Below are 18,759 nucleotides of genomic sequence, written 5' to 3' on the forward strand. Positions count from 1 at the left end.
TTTGGGATTTTTTTTAATAAAAATCTGTAGCATATATAATACATATTGGATATAATACATATACGCTCTTTGGGATTTTTTTAAATAAAAATCTGTAGCAGATATAATACATATTGGATATAATACATATAATACATATGCGCTCTTTGGGATTTTTTTTAAATAAAAATCTGTAGCAGATATAATACATATTGGATATAATACATATAATACATATACGCTCTTTGGGATTTTTTTTTTTTATAAAAATCTGTAGCAGATATAATACATATTGATGAAGAAATTAGATTTTTTTAAAAAAATGTTTGGGTATGTTTTATAGCAGAAAGAAAAAAATATTGTTTTTTTTTTTTTTCAAAATTGGGGTTCTTTTTTTGTTTACAGCGCAAAAAATAAAAACCGCAGAGGTGATCAATTACCAGCAAAAGAAAAATTTGTGTGGAAAAAAATACATAAATTCTATTTGGATGCAGCGTTGCACGACTGCGCAACTGTCAGTGCTGTATCGCAAAAAATGGCCTGTTCAGGAAGGGGGGGGGGGGTAAAACCTTCCAGAGCTAATGTGGTTAAAGTAGCACAGCCCTACTGCAAAAAAGGTCTTGGTCATGAAGGAGGGGAGGGGGGTAAAACCTTCACACCATGAGGTTAAGCGAATTAAAAAAATCCCTTCTATACTATAACGTGTATATAAATAAATAGATGATAAAAGTATGTGTACAAGTCACTAAGCATGGTCACAGCTCTGCTTTATATAGATAGAGCAAGGCTTTCCCTGAGACCCGTGACGTCACCACCCAGCGACAGCTTCCCAGGCTGTTGCTAAGCTAGGAGGCGGCGGACGTCATCATCCGGGGACGATTCCTGTGGTGATTGGAAAGGATGGCGGAGGCGCAGAACCTGGAGGCTTTCTCCCTGGCTATTCACTCTATCCAGGCGCTACGCTCCAGCGTCACCCGGGTTTTCGAGTGTCTGAAGGATGGCATGAAGAATAAGGAGAGCCAGGAGGCCCGGGAGAGAGCCTTCCTCAATGAGTTCCAGGAGAACCTCGACTGCGTCAACCGGGACCTCAAGTACGGGCACTTACCGGCTTCTGCTGGGTCTGGGGGGTGGGGAGGAGGTGCTGACAGGAACTACAAGGCTCAGAATATCAGTATAGGGACCCATAGGCATCAGGTTGTGGGGTGAGCAGTATCAGGACAATACTGGACCAGCCAGGTGGGTTCAGTAGAATGAATTCTTCTTACGCAGCGTTCACATCAAAATCGCACAGGAACCAGCAATGCTTTCCTGTGCGATTTCAGTGCGATGCGATGATTATTCTTTTTCTTCAATCCATTCATTTGATTCGGCTGAAATTGCACTAAAAGAAGTGCATGGACTACTTTTCGTAGCGCGCTCCAAGCGGATCACATGATACTGCAGTACCATGCGATCCGGTGCATTTGTGGTCTGTGTTTGGAGCTTCGTTAGGAATAAATTGACCCCCATAGCAGAGCGCGGCGCCTGAAACTCGCATGGAATGTAGATTTCCCTTGCCGCGTTCTGGTGTGTTCGGTGATAATTAAACTCACTTGGTGCCTTATGTGCAATAAATTATTTCATCTAATTCATATGTTTTCTAGTTTAAAGGGATGTGGTGGCATCTCTACTCCCTGTGTGTGTTTCCCACAGCCCTTTCAAATCGCACTGCCCTTGTGTTTTGCAGCTGGTGTCGGTGCCATTTTGCTGACCCCTCCACAAGCGCAGGTCACAAAACGCAGTGTGTTTTCCCACGCCACATCACATGGTAAAACCAGCATGGGATCTGGTTGCAGTGCTATTGTAGGAATGGCACGTGCGCTACTTCGGTGCGATTTCTGCCCATTCAAAGTGAAACTGCACTGAGTCGCATGTGAACTGTACAGGAATGTGGTGTGCGATTTATAGTGTGAACCAGGGCTTACAGGCTTTTTATTTTTTCTTCCTGGAAAAGCATCCTTATATTAGCCAGTGTGTGGCGATTACAGGCATAAAAAAAAAAATGCACCACCAGCACATTAAGTCCCGATTCACACTGGTTCGATATGGGAAAACCTGTGATTCACTTCAGCTTCCCGAATCGCACAGTGGTTCGCACTGTGACCTGCGATCCGCTGGGGATGTCAATGTAAAGTTAAAGCGGAGTTCTACCCTAAAATTATACTTGCCTCCATCTTCTCGCTCCGGGTCACCTGAAAAACAAATGGATAATCGCCATTTTTTTTTTTTTATTACTTTGTTTAGAAGAAAATATACTTACCTTACTTCCTCTTCCTCCCCTCGGCGACCACGGCGATTCGTCACTTCCTGGCTTTGCAATTATTCCTGGGAGCTGAACGTCATCGCTCCCAGGAATCAATGCGCCTGCACCGGCCCCGACGTCAGTTCCGGTGCAGGCGCCGTCATACCTTGCTAAACAGCTTCTGGGCATGCGCTGCGGCACCGGAAGTGACGGAGGGGCCGGTGCAGTGCATCGTGGGACCGAAGAAGACGGAAGAGGACGCAGAAGAGGATCGCGCTGGCTTCAAGCTGCCCACACCTTAGATGGCAGCGCTGGACAATACATTTTCAAGGTAAGTATTTGTCCTAAAAGGTAAGTGTAACCCGGGAAAGATCAGAGGCTAGCCATTGTGGAATGTACTAGCCCTGACTGTCCCGGGGGTATTTTTATTAAAAAAAAAACTTTCCCAGGGTGGAATTCCGCTTTAATGACACCTGCAGATCAGTTTACAGATCACAGTGCGAACTGTCAAATGTTAATAAAAACAAAATATCCGCGCTTGGTCACACTGTGAAACAGAACACTGAGTAGGCAGCCGGTTCTAAGGGTATGATTCAATCCACAGATATAAATAACACGGAGTACAGCGCCACATGTGATGATAAACCCAAAAGATGAACATTGAGTGCTCAAAGAAAAGGAACATTACCTTATGGGACTGACTTTTATGGTCTCTCTATTAGCACAGATTCATGTTGTTCCCTTTTCTTTGAGCACTCAATGTTCATATTTTGGGTTTATCATCATGTGGCGCTGTACTCCGTGTTGTTATTTAGAACTGTCAAATGTTGTAGGAATCAAATCGCAAAGATACCCTTGCGATCTGATTCCAGTGCGGACCAAAAAAAAGGGTTCTGCACCATATTTGTGCGAATGCAATGTGATTTTAATTCACATCCAATACATTGCGAATCACATGCGATGTCTGTAATCACACAAGTGTTAACCCAGCCTCAAAAGAGGTGCTGAAGAGCAGAGAAAATGGCAAAAACATCTAAACATACTTAACCACTTGCTGACCGCCGTCAGTATATTTACTGCGGCAGTCAGCCGCTCCTGGGCAAACCGACGTAGTACTACGTCGGTCGCCCAGGAGCCTGTAGGGGGCGAGCGCACGCATGCTCCCTACCCCGCTCGTTCACAGGCAGCTCCGATGTCCGCTGGCCACTCGCAATCCAGCTCAGGAGAGGGAGAAAGGCAGACGGCTGATGTAAACACAGCCGTCTGTCACTCTCCCTGATGTAACTGCAGAGACTATACGATCCTGCTATGTAGGATCATATGTCTCTGTGGTTACATAACTAGCCACGCCCCCCCACAGTTAGAAACACGCTCTTAGGGATACATTTAACCCACTGATCACCAATAAAGTTAACTCCTTCCCTGCCAGTGTCATTTTGACAGTAACAGTGCATATTTATAGCACTGATTACTGTAGTAATGTCACTGGTACCCCCAAAAGTGTCAAAAATGTCAGTCAAGGGTCCGATCTGTCCACCGCTATGTCGCAGTCCCGCAAAAAAAATCGCAAATCGCCGCCATTACTAGTTAAAAAGAAAAAAAACTATAAAAATGACATAAATCTTTCCCGTAGTTAGTAAACGCAATAACTTTTGCGCAAACCAATAAAAAAATACGCTTATTGTAATTTTTTTTTTTTTTTAATTTTACCAAAAATATGTAGCAGTAAACAAATTGGCCTAAAATGTTAAAAAAATTTAGATTTTTACTTTTTTTTTTTTGGGAATTTCATTTTTATTTATTATTATAATATTTATTTTTTTAAAAATTGTTTCTCTTTTTTTGTTTATAGCGCAAAAAATAAAAATCGCACAGGTGATCAAATGCCACCAAAAGAAAGCTCTGTTTGTGGGGAAAAAAGGACGTCAATTTCGTTTAGGTACAGCGTTGCACGACCGCGCAATTGTCCGTTAAATTCACGCAGTGCCGAATCGCAAAATAGGGCCTGGTCTTTGAGCAGCCACATCCTCTGGGGCTTAAGTGGTTAAAGTGGTAGTAAACCGCCGGTCCTTCTTTTTTTTTTTTTTTTTTTTTTAAGCTGCAAGACAAGGTTATAATGTGCTAGTATGCATTGCAACCTTAAAACAAAGCCCTCCAGCGTCGCGCTGACAGGGCTTTCATTGTCACTTGTTCTTCATTCCGGGTTGGCAAGCTCCGGTCCTTTAAATGGACGAGCCGCGATGATGTCACTCCCACACATGCACTGCACAGGGATCTTAAGGAATGGCATGGTATACTGTTCCTTAAGGCTAGGTTCACACTGAGGCTGGTTTGAAAGCTGAACTTGCAGGATTTCAAACCGGCATTCAGAAGTCCCCACCTAAAGTCTTCAAAAGTAGTTCAGAAATGACTCTTGGGAATCGGTGCGGCCCCGCAAAGTTGGCGTTGCACCAATTTGGACGGTGTCGTTGCCGGCAATTGGCTCTGATTTGACGTCAAATCTGGCCAATGTCAACGGGGGCTTAGAGCAGGGCTTGAAAATTCCTGGGCGCCAGGTCGCATTGGCAACTAGAAATTGAGTCAGAGCGCCTAGGATTTCAGCTATCTGCTGTCAGGCTTTGGGACGCCGCTTCGCTGATGCAGAGATCTGAAATCCCCTGTGGCTCCTATCCATAATTCTCTGTGTACCGACAAGAGGCATTTTAATTGGTCCGCACCGTCACATGGACGGCGCTGACCAATCAGAACCGGCTGCCTCTACTCCACTTTCAGCATATCCATAGGACGAACTGCTCGACTTCTGCCACTGTCAGCCCTCCTAGTTGCGGTCACCCTGCACACATCTATCTGACATCAGGTAAGAGTGCCAGGTCCGCGGCTGAGTGGTCTGTGAGGCGGGGGAGGCGGGGAAATGGTGCACCAGGTCTGGGCTCTGCACAGAATTTCATGTGTAAGCCGCTCTGCATCCCACTGCTCCAGCCTGCCTGTGGGTCACTGCTTCCCTGGGGGAGGTGGGATTGCAGACTGAGCCCATCCTGCCGTGGCTAAGGGAAGGGCACCACCTACAAATAGTTGGGGGACACAGTTTACCTTTAATTGGCCAGGTGTGGGAGCCCCCCTATAGACACGTGTGTGGGGGAGCAGAGCAGGCCATTTTCTGGGTGTATGTGAGGAAGGTGGAGGTGGGGGAGTGCCACACTTATGGGGGACTCCTCTGTACACACCATAGAGCTGAGGGGACCACACTAGGCCTGCACGATATTGGAAAAAAAATATATTGCGATATTTTTTTTTCCAACGATATGTATTGCGATATTGAGGGACCCGTCAATCCAGCCTTTCTGACCATACAGGGTTAATGTATGTTACTGTAGGGAATGGGATTCAGTGCACACTGCAGCCTTGTACCATAGGGTTAATGTTACTGACACTGTAGGGATTGGGAAGGATGCTGGGAATGGAAATCATGAAGCATGCAGGCAGCCTTGTACATTTTAATTGCAGATACAGGGGACTGGGCAGGTCAGGGTTAATATGGTAAAATCAATTACTCAGTGACAGTGTGGACTGTGGAATCGATCAGAATATTCAGTGACAGACAGTCTTTCTCATAGTGGTGGTGGTAGGAGGCTGGAGCGGTGGACTAGGAGCCGCGAAAGGATCACAGCACAGCTGCATACACTGACTCACTCATGCACTGCAGCCCGCCCCACACATTCAGTGAGTTTCACTCTCCACCCTAGTTTTCTCAATGGCACATTCAGGGAGCCAATCACGCCGTGAGTAGCGGCACAGCGGAACCAATCAGGTGTGCAGGCATAGGCTTACCTATAGGAAAAAATCATTCATGGGAGTTTACTCCCGTTTTGAACACCACATTCGTTCAGTGCTTGAGCGTTCATTCCAGTGGTTAGAATAAATTAACATAACATTCTGGCCAATAAACGCTCAGACGCTTGATGTGCCTAAACACGTGCAAAATGCAGCTTTAGGTGTTCTTTCTTTTTCAATAATCATTTTAGGTGTGTATGTTTTTAGCAGCTTTTCTCCTGTCAGGAGGAAAGGTGTTCAGGGGAACTGGGCAAATTGTGCAAGAGGCCTTATCATACATGTGTCCAGCCAGTGGCCATCGCTCCTCTGATATACAGGTGCATCTCAAAACATTAGAATATCATCAAAAAGTTAACTTAATTTAGTAATTAATTTCAAAAAGTGAGCTCACATATTTTATATAGATGCGCTACACACAGAGTGATATATTTCAAGCATTTCTTTTCTTTAATTTTGATGATTATGGTTTACTGCTAGTAAAAACCCAAAATTCAGTATCTTAGAAGTTTAGAATATTACATAAGACCGATAAAAAGCGGATATTTAATACAGGAATATTGGCTTACTGAAAGGTACGTCCATGTATAGTATACACTCAATACTTGGTCAGGGCTCCTTGTGCATGAATTACTGCATCAACTCATGTTTGTCAGAGAATTAGATTATTGTGAAAATTTTCAATATTGTAGACTCATGGTGTCACACTCTGAGAGACCATTTAAAGGCTTAGGAAACCTTTACAGGTGTTTTGAGTTAATTAGCGGATTAGTCTGGTTCAGTAAGTTACACATCATGGGGAAGACTGCTGACTTGACAGTTGTCCAGATGACAGTCATTAACACCCTCCGCAAGAAGGGTAAGTCACATTGCTAAAGAAGCTGACTGTTCAGAGTGCTGTTTTTCAAGCATATTAGTGGAAAGTTGAGTGGAAGGAAAAAGGGTGGTATAAAAAGGTGCGCAAGCAACAGGAATAACTGCAATCTTGAGAGGATTGTGAAGTAAAGGCCATTCAAGAATTTGGGGGAGATTCACAAGGAGTGGACTACTGCTGATGCCAGTGCTTCAAGAGCCACCACACACAGATGTAGCCAGGACCTGGGCTACAGCTGTCGCATTCCTTGTGCCAAGCTACTCCTGAACCAAAGGCAACGTCAGAAGCGTCTTACCTGGGCTAAGGAGAAAAAGGACTGGACTGTTGCTTAGTGGTCCAAAGTCCCCTTTTCGGATGAAAATAAATTTCATTTGGAAATCAAGGTCCCAGAGTCTGGAGGAAGAGTGGAGAGGTACAGAATCCAAGCTGCATGAGGTCCTGCGTGAGACAGCCTCTATCTGCAAACTGTGTAGCTGACTGCTATGCTGCAAAGCCATTTTTATCTGGGAACTTCACATGTCAGAACTGCAACGTTGCAGGCAGCTACACAGTGTGAATATAGAGGGTGTCTGTAAGAGAATCAATCTGAACTGTGTGCTGTGTAAGTGGAGGAGTATGGATAACCACTTGCCACCCACCCACAGTACATTTACTGTTAGTGGGCGGCAGCGGCAGGCATAGCGACGTGCTGCGCAATCACATACCTGTTGCGTCTGGTGGACACAGTGGGTTTCAGTGCTCCGTACGGCGGCCAGGGTATTGTGTAATTGCTATGGACATTGATGGGGATCACATAATTTACATGTAAATAAAACACTGCTTGCTTACTATTGTGATGCTGTGTTTGACCCATAGCTATCGCATGATACTTGGCACCCTGTATCATGTTATTAGCTGTAGCTAATCACAGATCACCATAGTAAAGGATCCGTCATAAATGAAAGCCATTTATGACAGTTAACACATCACTGTTATAAGCAATAACATGGTAAATAAATAAACAAAATCCTGATACCCCCCCCGAGTACTATGGTGATAATGAACTGATCTGATGAAAGTATGGAAAAGAAAAATGTTTTTAAAAATAAATTATTTAATTACCATGATCACCACCACACTAGTCCTATGATGGTGCTGTACTGTGCTGGTGACATGTAAAAAGAAAAAACAAAGTGTGAAAACGAAAAAACGAAGAGATTTTTATTTGATTTCTTCATTTTCCAAAAAATTGTGACAAAAAATTTCAACTTAAAAAAACTAGCCATGCTACTTAGTAAATACCTTTTAATACCTACTGTCAATCAAATCCAGTGATGCGGGGGGCGAGGCCTGATCCCCGCTGTCTGTGTCAATAGACGCAGGAGCGAGGCTTGTGAGCTCTCCTGCACGGGTGCCCCCATGGAAAGTGGCTCTCTGTGGGGGCACCCAATGAATAGGAGCCAGGAGCGCTGCCGGGGCACCCCAGAAAAGGAGTATCGGGGCTGCTCCTGTGCAAAACCCTTGCACAGAGCAGGTAAGTATAACATGTTTGTTATTTTTAAAACAAACAAACCTTTACAATCACTTTAAGAATCATTAGTGTATGGTATTGCATTTTTACAGCTAAGGATTAGAATAGGGAATGATTGAAATTGATGAAGGCTGCATTCATTACACTTCACACCAAATGCTAAATAGATTTACTTCCCAGTTCTGCAAAAGATCACCTGCGCTTTTTATAGAAACATTATAATAGAGGCTTCAACCTTAACTTAAAGCCTTGCCGTGACAGGGATATCGGCACTGTCATTGTGGATATTTTTTGTAGACGTTGAAAGTCCCCTTTCTGTCATGTTTATCCTACAGCTTATATGCTAAGCGAGTCATTGACTTAGCACAAGCATGCTGGTAGGAGGTCAGAAGTTTTGAATAGTATGTATTTTGGAGTTGGATTTTACATTTTTTTTTCTTGGTTTTTGAATAAAGAGTACTGTATTCCAACAAGGTAAGACAAGTGAGTTTTAGAATGCAAGTAAGAATATTAGATCAAATCCATAAAAACTTTGACTACCCGTTAGCTTTAGAGCAATTTCTTTTCAAAACAGTACTTCCAGATAGGACTTTTTAGAGTTAAAGTAATATTAAAGCCTCGTGTTTTTTCTTTTCTTTTTTCACCTCCCTGGCGGTATTTCCGAGAGTGGCTTTTTTAGGACCAAAAGCGGTAACCCTGAGCCACACTCGGGATTACCCTATAGTAATACTTACCTTGTCCCTAGGATCCCCCGATGTCCTCGGGCCAATGCCAGTGTTCTATCAGAGTACCGCTTCCTATCAGATTCTGCAACTGCAAGTGACGTTTGGATGAGAAAACTTACTGCGCATGTGCCATGCGTTCCAATAGCTTTCCTAATGTGACGGAACACAAAGCAGCAGCAGATATTTTCTTACATCCATTGAATTTCAGACTGATTTTAGCAGTAAACTCACCTTATATGCTGAAATAGACTATTTCAATGCGACCAAATGAAAAAGCCTATTTCACTATATAATCAGTTTGTCACTGAGCAGTGCCACCTTCTACCTACAGGTTTCTCGCTATATTTACTATATTTCAATAAAAGAAATGTAACACTGTTATTCAGTCTATATAAGGTCAGTTTACTGGTAAAATAAATCTAAAATTCAAGATTTACATCGGTGTAAGAACATATCTGCTGCTGCAAATCAAAACATAATCGTATAACGCAATGTGCTCAAAAAACATATACAAAATCAAAGTCTCTCATATGCTCTCATATAAAGAGCTCGGGGCTGTCTGTCTGTGCTGGTGTTAATCACGCTTGTATCTGGTGTTGTGAATACCAGGCCTCCTATCCTCTTTGATCAGGTCTTCACAATATTACTCTTGGCGCAGCTCTATTATTAACCAAGCTCAATAAAACAGAATGATACTCCTAGTGAAGTACTGTATGTAAAACCATATTTATTTGTGCAAATGCAAAAATAACCTACAAAATTGTAGATGAAAACGGGCATAAAACCATGAGACTCTTCCGGGTTCGTCGCAGCTCGGCGTGCATTCCACGGAGGACAGAATTGACATCGTTGGTTTACAGAACTGGAAATTACGTCAACGTGTTTCGCCCCTCCTCCAGGGCATCATCAAGGATCTTTGATGATCCCTGTATAGTCAGGTTGAGCGCTGCTCAGCTATTCACGGGGAGCTTTGTAGCTTATAAGTGAATAAAAGTCTTCCTCCGATTGGCTGAGACAGGCGAATGACATCACAATATCCACCTCAGCCAGTCGGAAGGAACTTTATATTCATTCATAAAATATAAAGCTTCCTGTGAATGGCTGAGCAGCCCTGTGGCTGACTCAATTTTGTTCTGGAAATGGGACAGGAAGATCTGGTCCCACTGCCATACACTGCCAAACAATATTTTTAAAGGGACAGTAAATGTGGAATTAGGCTTTAAAAGTCCCAGAGGGAGTGGATAATATACTGCTATGTTATGTGTAAAAACTGAATATCAGTCAAACTGCTCAAACCAGTAGCCTGTTTGTTTAGGAGGTGGTCTATAAAGCCAATTTTCATTTGTTTTTTAATGGAAGAGCCGGCAGATACTATTTGGGATAAGCCCTCATTCAAGAAACGTATATTGGAAGACATGGTTGATCAGCAATGGCGACACAATAAAGCCAATTCGCCGACCGCTGTTTGTAACTCCTAAAATAAATTGGTGACTTTGCTGAACTGCAGCAAATATAATTTGTTCACCTTCAGTTCAACCGAGATATCACATTTACAAACCAAGGGGAGCCAAATGCTTGCATTTAGCCTGTGACACTTGCTAAATGTCTAGTTTGCATAAAAATATTGCGGTTTTAATGTGACTCAGAGTACATCATTTAAACAAAACTTTTGGATCTATTTACATTTTTCTGAAACTTTACAATGAACTATTATATATAATTTACGGTAGTTATAAAGGCAAAAACATTTTTTTTTTTTTTTTTTCATTTTGAAAAGAGTAGGTAAGGTTATAACCCCTGTCAGTTTTTTTTTTTTTTTTTATTTGCCTATCTGTCTCATAGAGGAAACTCCCTTCACATCTGTCCTATAGCCAAAACAGGAAGTGCGATAAAGTGAGTGTGTTACCAGAAGAACCAGTGCCCCATTGAAAGATTTCCCATCTATCACTGTTCTGGTGTCAAACCATCAACCCAAAATGTGGGATTTTCTTTTACGTTCACTTTTGAAGATAAAGGTAAACAAGACAAATCGAGAGGGTGAATCTCCCTACGAGGGGCACAGACAACAATAAAAACTGACAGGTGTTCTAATCCTTCCCCACTGTATCAAAAACTAAAGAAAAGGTTTGGCCTTTAGTTACAATTAATAGTGCAAGTTATTCTTACAGGGCATATCGGAAATACTTAGTTTGTAGAGCAAAGAACATGTTCCAGAACTGGCCAGTACTGCCAGTGTGCCAGTTGTCCTTTGTAAACAACATCATTTAAATGGCATCCCACATCTGAATTTTTCTGGTGCGTTTTTAGCACAATATCTATAGGGTGAGCCTATAAGGATTTGAGCAACAAGGGCCAAATTGGTTTTGACAACTGGTTCAAAACGCCTTCAAAACTGCAGCTCTTGTGGGATGTTCCTGGTCTGCACTGGTCAGGACCTAACAAAAGAGGTCAGAGGAAGGAAAACTGCAAAACCAGCGACGGGAACATCGGCAGCCGAGGCTCCTTCATGTACGTGGGGAGTGAAGGCTGGCCCGTGTAGTCTGATCCCTAAGAAGGGCTACTGTAGCACAAATTGTTAAAAAAAAGTTAGAACTTCATACCCAGTAATTCAGCTTTTTTGTAAACAGTGAAGGCACACTATGAGTTAAGTCAAACTAAGTACGTGAATATTTGGCGCACAATATAGGAGATCCTGTATGTAAAATGAGGCTACAGACGAGGTGACCTGATCCTTGGTAAAAGATGCATAAAACCAAAGCTCTGTGCAATAAAGTCTCTAAGGTTGGATGAGAAATAATGGGTAGTTCCAATACTGGAAAGCAGCCGGTTCCAATAAGAGGTAGAAGGAACTCTGTGCAGACAAGAAGAAAGGGGAACAGTGCAGTAACACTTTAACAGGCTTTATTACCTTCAGATTGGCAAGTCGCAGAAGTAGAAGAATTAGCGTTGTGTACACAAGTTCTGCATTGCGGCTCCAGATGTGTCCCGCTGTGTGTCTCACTGTCCATGGGTGGCATACCCAGAAGTGACATCTCCTCATCCGCAGTGTCCCCAGCATCCTGGAGCACCCCAGGAACCACTGGAATCCACCAGTACAGCCTCTAGTTTGCCATCCACAGACAGTGAAACACACGACGCGACCTATCCGGAGCCACGATGTGGACGCAGAGAACAGTGCTCGCGAGCGAGAACTCACAAGGGCTACATAGCAAGCGGATTGCTATGGGTGTACACGGCAGGGGCCCAGAGTGCCAGCGGCGGAGGACCTGAAAAGAGGAGGATCCGGGCTGCTCTGTGCAAAACCATTGCAAAGCAACAGGAAGAGTACAAGGCAAAGCTGGGCAGGAGCAGAGCCAGGGACTATGGCAAGTGGATACCTAATACGTCCATTTTCTTCCACCTTTTAGAATGTATGCTTTCTATCTGGTTGGCAGTAAATTTATGACAGGCGTCCGCTACAGAGTTCCAAATCCAAAACTAATTTTGTCATAATGATGGTAAATCTACTGATATATGGTTTAACTATTTTATATATGATTTAACATAAAAACCAGCTCCAATTCTTCTAGGTCTCCATAAAAGGGACTGGTAGACTTCTCTAATACATTTTTTGGCAGTTAGAATTGCAATTGCTGAATGCTGGGGAAAATCTACAGTTGGTCATATAATATGTAAATATAAACTCAACTGGTTCATGATCAGAGGGAAGTTGAGTATACTATTAGGCTTCAATGGTAGACTGGTCCAAATCAGTATGTTAGGTGAAAATGTGTTTACTTTTTATACTACCAGTGTCCACCTTTTTAAATAAAGAGGATCTAGCATACACTTACAAAAGTTACAGCATACAGTTTATTTTATAACATCAGCATTGTAATAGCAATACAAACAATATTTATTTTTGATAATCCAATATAAGCGTACTTAAGCGGAGTTTCAGTCTTTTTTGTGTTTATTAAAAGTCTGCAGCTACAAAAAGTGTAGCTGCTGACTTTTAATAAACACACCTGTCCCAGGATCCAACTATGCGGCTGCTCAAACCCTCAGTTCTCTCCCTCGCCTCTCCATGGCGCGGGCACCCGGCTTTGACAGCTTGCGGCTTCACAGCTGAGTGTGCACTGTGGGTCACGCTGCGCCTCCTTAAAGGCCAGGCAATCTTCTGGGACCTGTGACATGTGCCAGAAGATTGCAGGGAGGAGGGGGGGGGGGAACTTCCGCTTGAGTCGCCTAGGCGGTCCGAGCGGAAGTAGGAGCAGAGTACCTGTCAAAACTAGATACCTGCTTCCCCCCAAAAAAATTGACATGCCAAAAGTGGCATAGAGGGGTTGAGGAGTGCTTAAAGCAGAACTTCCACTTTTGGGTGGAACTTTGCTTTAAAGGAATCTTCTTTCATGTTATGGGTTCTGCCTGTCTGCTGGCCATCTCTTTCCACGAGGATTACCTGCACGTTTTGACGCTGTTTTGTTTTCCCTTTTCTGTCCATTCATAGGAGCCTTGGTATTTTGTGAATGTTTACATAATACAAAGGTTTCTGTGAATGGGCAGAAGGAGGGGAGGGATGGACATAGCAGTTCCAGCGACTCTGCACTTGAAGGAACTGAGACTACAGTGAGCAGCTTCAGAGTGCCAGACATTCTCTTCCTGGAGCACAATAAACCTGTCAGATGTGAATAATAGAGGGATATGAGGGCAGGCACCTCATTAGACTTAATTCATGGTATGTCTGCAGTTTTTACAAAGTAGCTGAATTCCTGGAATTACAGCTTTAAAGGTACAAAACAAAGGGAATGTGCATGTATTTCAGAGATGTAGTAACTTATTTATTTTTTATTTTGCCTTCACATACGCTATAAGCACCTCTTCACACTTAATTTACAACTAGTCTGGAATGATTCTCTTTTATACTGTAGAGACATGCCACACAAAAGTATTTGTCATTGCTGACAGGGCATTACTGCTGTTCTGTCACTTCTGTTGTGTGCAGTTAGTAACAGGGATGTGAACATTTCATAATATGTGTGCATTAATGTTGGCTTTATGGCTCTCTGATGTGTTGAAGTGTACCTTCCATGTTTATATGCGCTGTGCTATTGTTTGCCAGCTATAATGTATCTATAATGTAGTAATTCACTGGAAACTGATGACAAACTGTGTGTGTGTGTGTGTGTATATACACACATTGTGAGTTTGGGGTGATTAAGCTCAAGCAGCAGGTGCATTTACAATGAGTTGCGCTAGCCTAAACTGTATTTTAGGACATGGCAGCCTACTTGTATTTAATAAACTGAAACGTTTACTTCATCAGTTGCCCACGCAAGGGTTTCTTCCACATAACATGTATAAAGGAAATTACCAAGCCACCAGGCTCACTTGCTGGCAGCACTGCTGCTCCTCTTACTAGTTTATTTGACTGTCTTGTCCAGCTCCCTTGGAATACTTGGCTCTCTAGCCTTCAGTCACAGCACCCTGCTGTGCAGTCCTTGTCTGGCCTAAGGATTGGGGTTCTCCTGACACCCCTAAAAGGAGCTGATCTGTCCCCTGGAACTGACACCTGCTGTCTCTTGGCTTCTGGCTGGGTCTTCTGACCCCTCGATAAGACCTCTGTCTCGTGGCTCCTGGCTGGGACCCCCCTGAACCCAGGTGAAACATTTTGTCTTCCACACTGGGAGCTGTCTCCAGAATGGGAGCTCTGAGCAATTCTCAGACCTTAGTATATAATGACCCCGCATACCTGTGCTGGCATCTAGCAAAACTCAGACAGAAGATTGACTGTTTTGATTCAGAACTACAGAATCTGGAGAAAGACAAAACACAGCTTTCTCCACTCAGAAATTATAGTTCTGAACCTCACATTAGGCCCCTTTTCATATATACTGTCCGTTCAGTTCATCAGTTCAGTCACGTCAAAATGTATCTGTTTTTCATCCGTTTTTCTTACATCCACTACCAATGCAAAAACAGATGAAAAACTGACCGTTTGTCCGTTTACATCAGTTTTTCGTCCAAACCCCTTTTTGGTGGATAAAAAATAGGGCATTCATCCGTTCCAAAAAATGGACATTGACGGAAGCGATGAAAACGGATGTTAACTGATGATCATCCGTTGTCGTCCGTTTTTACTTAGAGATGCATTGATGTCCGTTTTTCATCCGTCAACGGATGGATGAAAAACGGACAAACTGACATGTGTGAAAGGGGCCTTACCCTTAATGCATATGCTGTGTCACAATTTTCTATATTCTTACAGTGACAGAGCCTCCCTCTGTCACAACATATATATATATATTGCACACACTACTGTGCAAAAGTTTTAGGCAGGTGTGAAGAATTGCTGTAAAGTAAGTGCGTTTCCAAAAATGTATATTTTAATTTTTTATTTATATCAATTTGCAAAATGCAAAGTGGGCTAACAAAAGAAAAATCTAAATCAGTATTTGGTGTGCCTACCCCTTTTGGCTTCAAACCAGCATCAATTCTTACACTTGCACACTTTGCACATTTACATTAGGTGAGGGATTTTCTTTAAGATTAGAGTCAGGTGTATGCTTAACCAATTATACCAAGCACCTGCTAATCACCAATTTCATATGTAGGTTGAAACGCAAACAGAAATGGCTGTGTAGGAGGCTTAAACTGGGTGGGGAACAGCCAAACTCTGCTACCAAGGTGAGGTTGTAGAAGACTGTTTCATGTCACAGGTCATACTCTATGGAAAGACTGAGAACAGCAACAAGACACAAGGTAGTTCTACTGCATCAGGAAGGTCTGGTTGAAGAATTTCTGTTCAAGCTCTTTTGAAGAAGCACAAAGAAATGGACAATGTTGAGGACCGTAGATGCAGTGGTTGGTCAAGGAAACTTTATGCAGCAGATAAGACACATCATGCTTGCTTCCCTTCCAGATCAGAAGTTGTCCAGTAGTGCCATCAGCACAGAACTGGCGGAAACCAGTGGGACTCAGGTACCTACTGTCTAGAGAAGTCTGGCCAGAAGTGGTCTTCATGGAGGAATTGTAGCCAAAAAGCCATACTTCTGGAAACAAGGCTAAGCGACTCCACTATGCACAAAAACATGAGAACTGGGGTACAGAAAAATGGCAGCAGGTGCTCTGGACTGATGAGTCGAAATTTGAAGGAGGTTCTGGAGAGCAGTACAATAATGAATGTCTGCAGGCAACAGTGAAGCATGTTAGAGGTTCCTTGTAAATTTTGGGCTGCATTTCTGAAAATTAGGTGGGAGATTTGGTCAGGATTAATGGTGTCCTCAATGCTTAGAAATACAGACAGATACTTCTCCATCATACCAATTTATCAGGTAGGCGTGTGATTGGCCCCAAATTTGTTCTACAGCAGGGCAGTGACCCCAAACATGCAGCCAATATCATTAAGAACTATCTTCAGTGTAAAGAAGAACATAGAGTCCCGGAAGTGATAGTTTGGCCCCCACAGAGCCCTGATGGAGTCCGTCTGGGATTACAAGGAGGATTTGAGGCAGCCTACATTCACAGAAGATCTGTGGTTAGTTCTTAAAGATATTTGGAACAACCTACCTGCTGAGTTACTTCAAAAACTGTGCGCAAGTGTACCTAGAAGAATTGATGCTATTTGAAGGCAAAGGGTGGTCACACTAAATTTTTATTTTTATTTCTCTTCTGTTCATTTACTTTCCATTTTGTTATTTGATAAAAATAAACTATTGCCACTTCTATTTCTGAAAGCATCCTTAATTTCCATTATTTTGTCTCGCCTGCCTAAAACGTTTCCACAGTAGTGTGTGTGTGTGTGTGTAAATTAAATCTACCACACATTTGCATATACAGTGGGTACGGAAAGTACCTGGTCGTCCCAAACGTCTTCCATTTGAGGATTATGGAGGCCACTGTGCTCTTAGGAACCTTAAGTGCAGCAGAAATCTTTTTGTAATCTTGGCCAGATCTGTGCCTTGCCACAATTCTGTCTCTGAGCTCTTCAGGCAGTTCCTTTTTGACCTCATGATTCTCATTTGCTCTGACATGCATTGTGATCTGGAAGGTCTTATATAGACAGGTGTGTGGCTTTCCTAATCAAGTCCAATCAGTATAATCAAACACAGCTGGACTCAAATGAAGGTGTAGAACCATCTTAAGGATGAGCAGAAGAAATGGAAAGCACCTGAGTTAAATATATGAGTGTCACAGCAAAGGGTCTGAATACTTAGGACCATGTGATATTTCAGTTTTTTTCTTTTTTAATAAATCTGCAACAATGTCAACAATTCTGTGTTTTTCTGTCAGTATGGGGTGCTATGTGTACATTCATGAGGAAGAAGAATGAACTTAAATGATTTTAGCAAATGGCTGCAATATAACAAAGAGTGAAAAATTTAAGGGGGTCTGAATACTTTCCGTACCCACTGTACACTGAACAAAATTATAAACGCAACACTTGTTTTTGCCCCCATTTTTCATGAGCTGAAATCAAAGATCGAAGACTTTTTCTATGTACACAAAAGGCCTATTTCTCTCAAAGTTCACAAATCTGTCTAAATCTGTGTTAGTGAGCACTTCTCCTTTGCCGAGATAATCCATTTACCTCACAGGTGTGGCATATCAAGATGCTGATTAGACAGCATGATTATTGCACAGGTGTGCCTTAAGTTGGCCACAATAATGTCCACTCTAAAATGTGCAGTTTTTTACTGTATTGGGGGGTCGGAGGGGGTACGAAAACCAGTCAGTATCTGGTGTGACCACCATTTGCCTCATGCAGAGCAACACATCTCCTTCACATAGAGTTGATCAGGTTGTTGATTGGGGCCTGTGGAATGTTGGTCCACTCCTCTTCAATGGCTGTGCCAAGTTGCTGGATATTGGCAGGACCTGGAACACGCTGTCGTTTACGCCGATCCAGGGCATCCCAAACATGCTCAATGAGTGACATGTCTGGTGAGTATGCTTTCCATGAATGAACTGGGATGTTTTCAGCTTCCAGGACTTGTGTACAGATCCTTGCAACATGGGGCCGTGCATTATCATGCTGCAACATGACGTGAAGTTTGTGGATGAATGGCACAACAATGGGATTCAGGATCTCGTCACGGTATCTCTGTGCATATAAAATCCCATTAATAAAATGCACCTGTGTTCCGTTGTCTATAACATACGCCTGCCCATACCGTAACCCCACCGCCACTTTTGGTCACTTAATCCACAACATTGACATCAACAAACCGCTCTCCTACACGACACCATACACACTGTCTACCATCTGCTCTGTACAGTGAAAACCGGGATTCATCCGTGAAGAAAACACCTCTCAAGTGCCAGACACCATCAAATATGAGCATGTGCCCGCTCAAGTCGGTTAATGCCCCGTACACACGCACCGATTGTTGGCCGACCGATCGGCCGTCTTTTGTCCAGTGGTGTTGGTTGAAATGTGCTCTAGACTTGCACTGGACTTTTGTTGGCCGACTGAAACCAACTTCAGAAGTGATGTCATGTTCTGGTTTACTTTCCGTGTTTTTTTTCTTCTCTGAGCATGCCCAGTCTTGCTCATCACATTTTTGTCTGCCGAAATCTGTAC

The 18,759-nt window shown here is 42.9% G+C and overlaps 1 protein-coding gene across 1 annotated transcript in view; it reads left to right on the forward strand.

Annotated features, from left to right (window-relative positions):
- Nucleotides 1-839: 839 nt before the first annotated feature.
- The window catches only part of MED27 (mediator complex subunit 27), a 550,125-nt gene continuing 532,205 nt past the window's right edge, over nt 840-18,759 (forward strand). Inside the window, exon 1 of the mRNA XM_082263750.1 lies at nt 840-1,070. Coding sequence (XP_082119876.1) covers nt 880-1,070 — 191 coding nt within the window. The 5' untranslated portion in view covers nt 840-879. The remainder of the gene's footprint in view (nt 1,071-18,759) is intronic.

The sequence above is a fragment of the Pelophylax lessonae genome, assembly GCF_965119305.1.
Source record: "Pelophylax lessonae genome assembly, chromosome: 7".
Classification (NCBI taxonomy): Eukaryota; Metazoa; Chordata; class Amphibia; order Anura; family Ranidae; genus Pelophylax; species Pelophylax lessonae.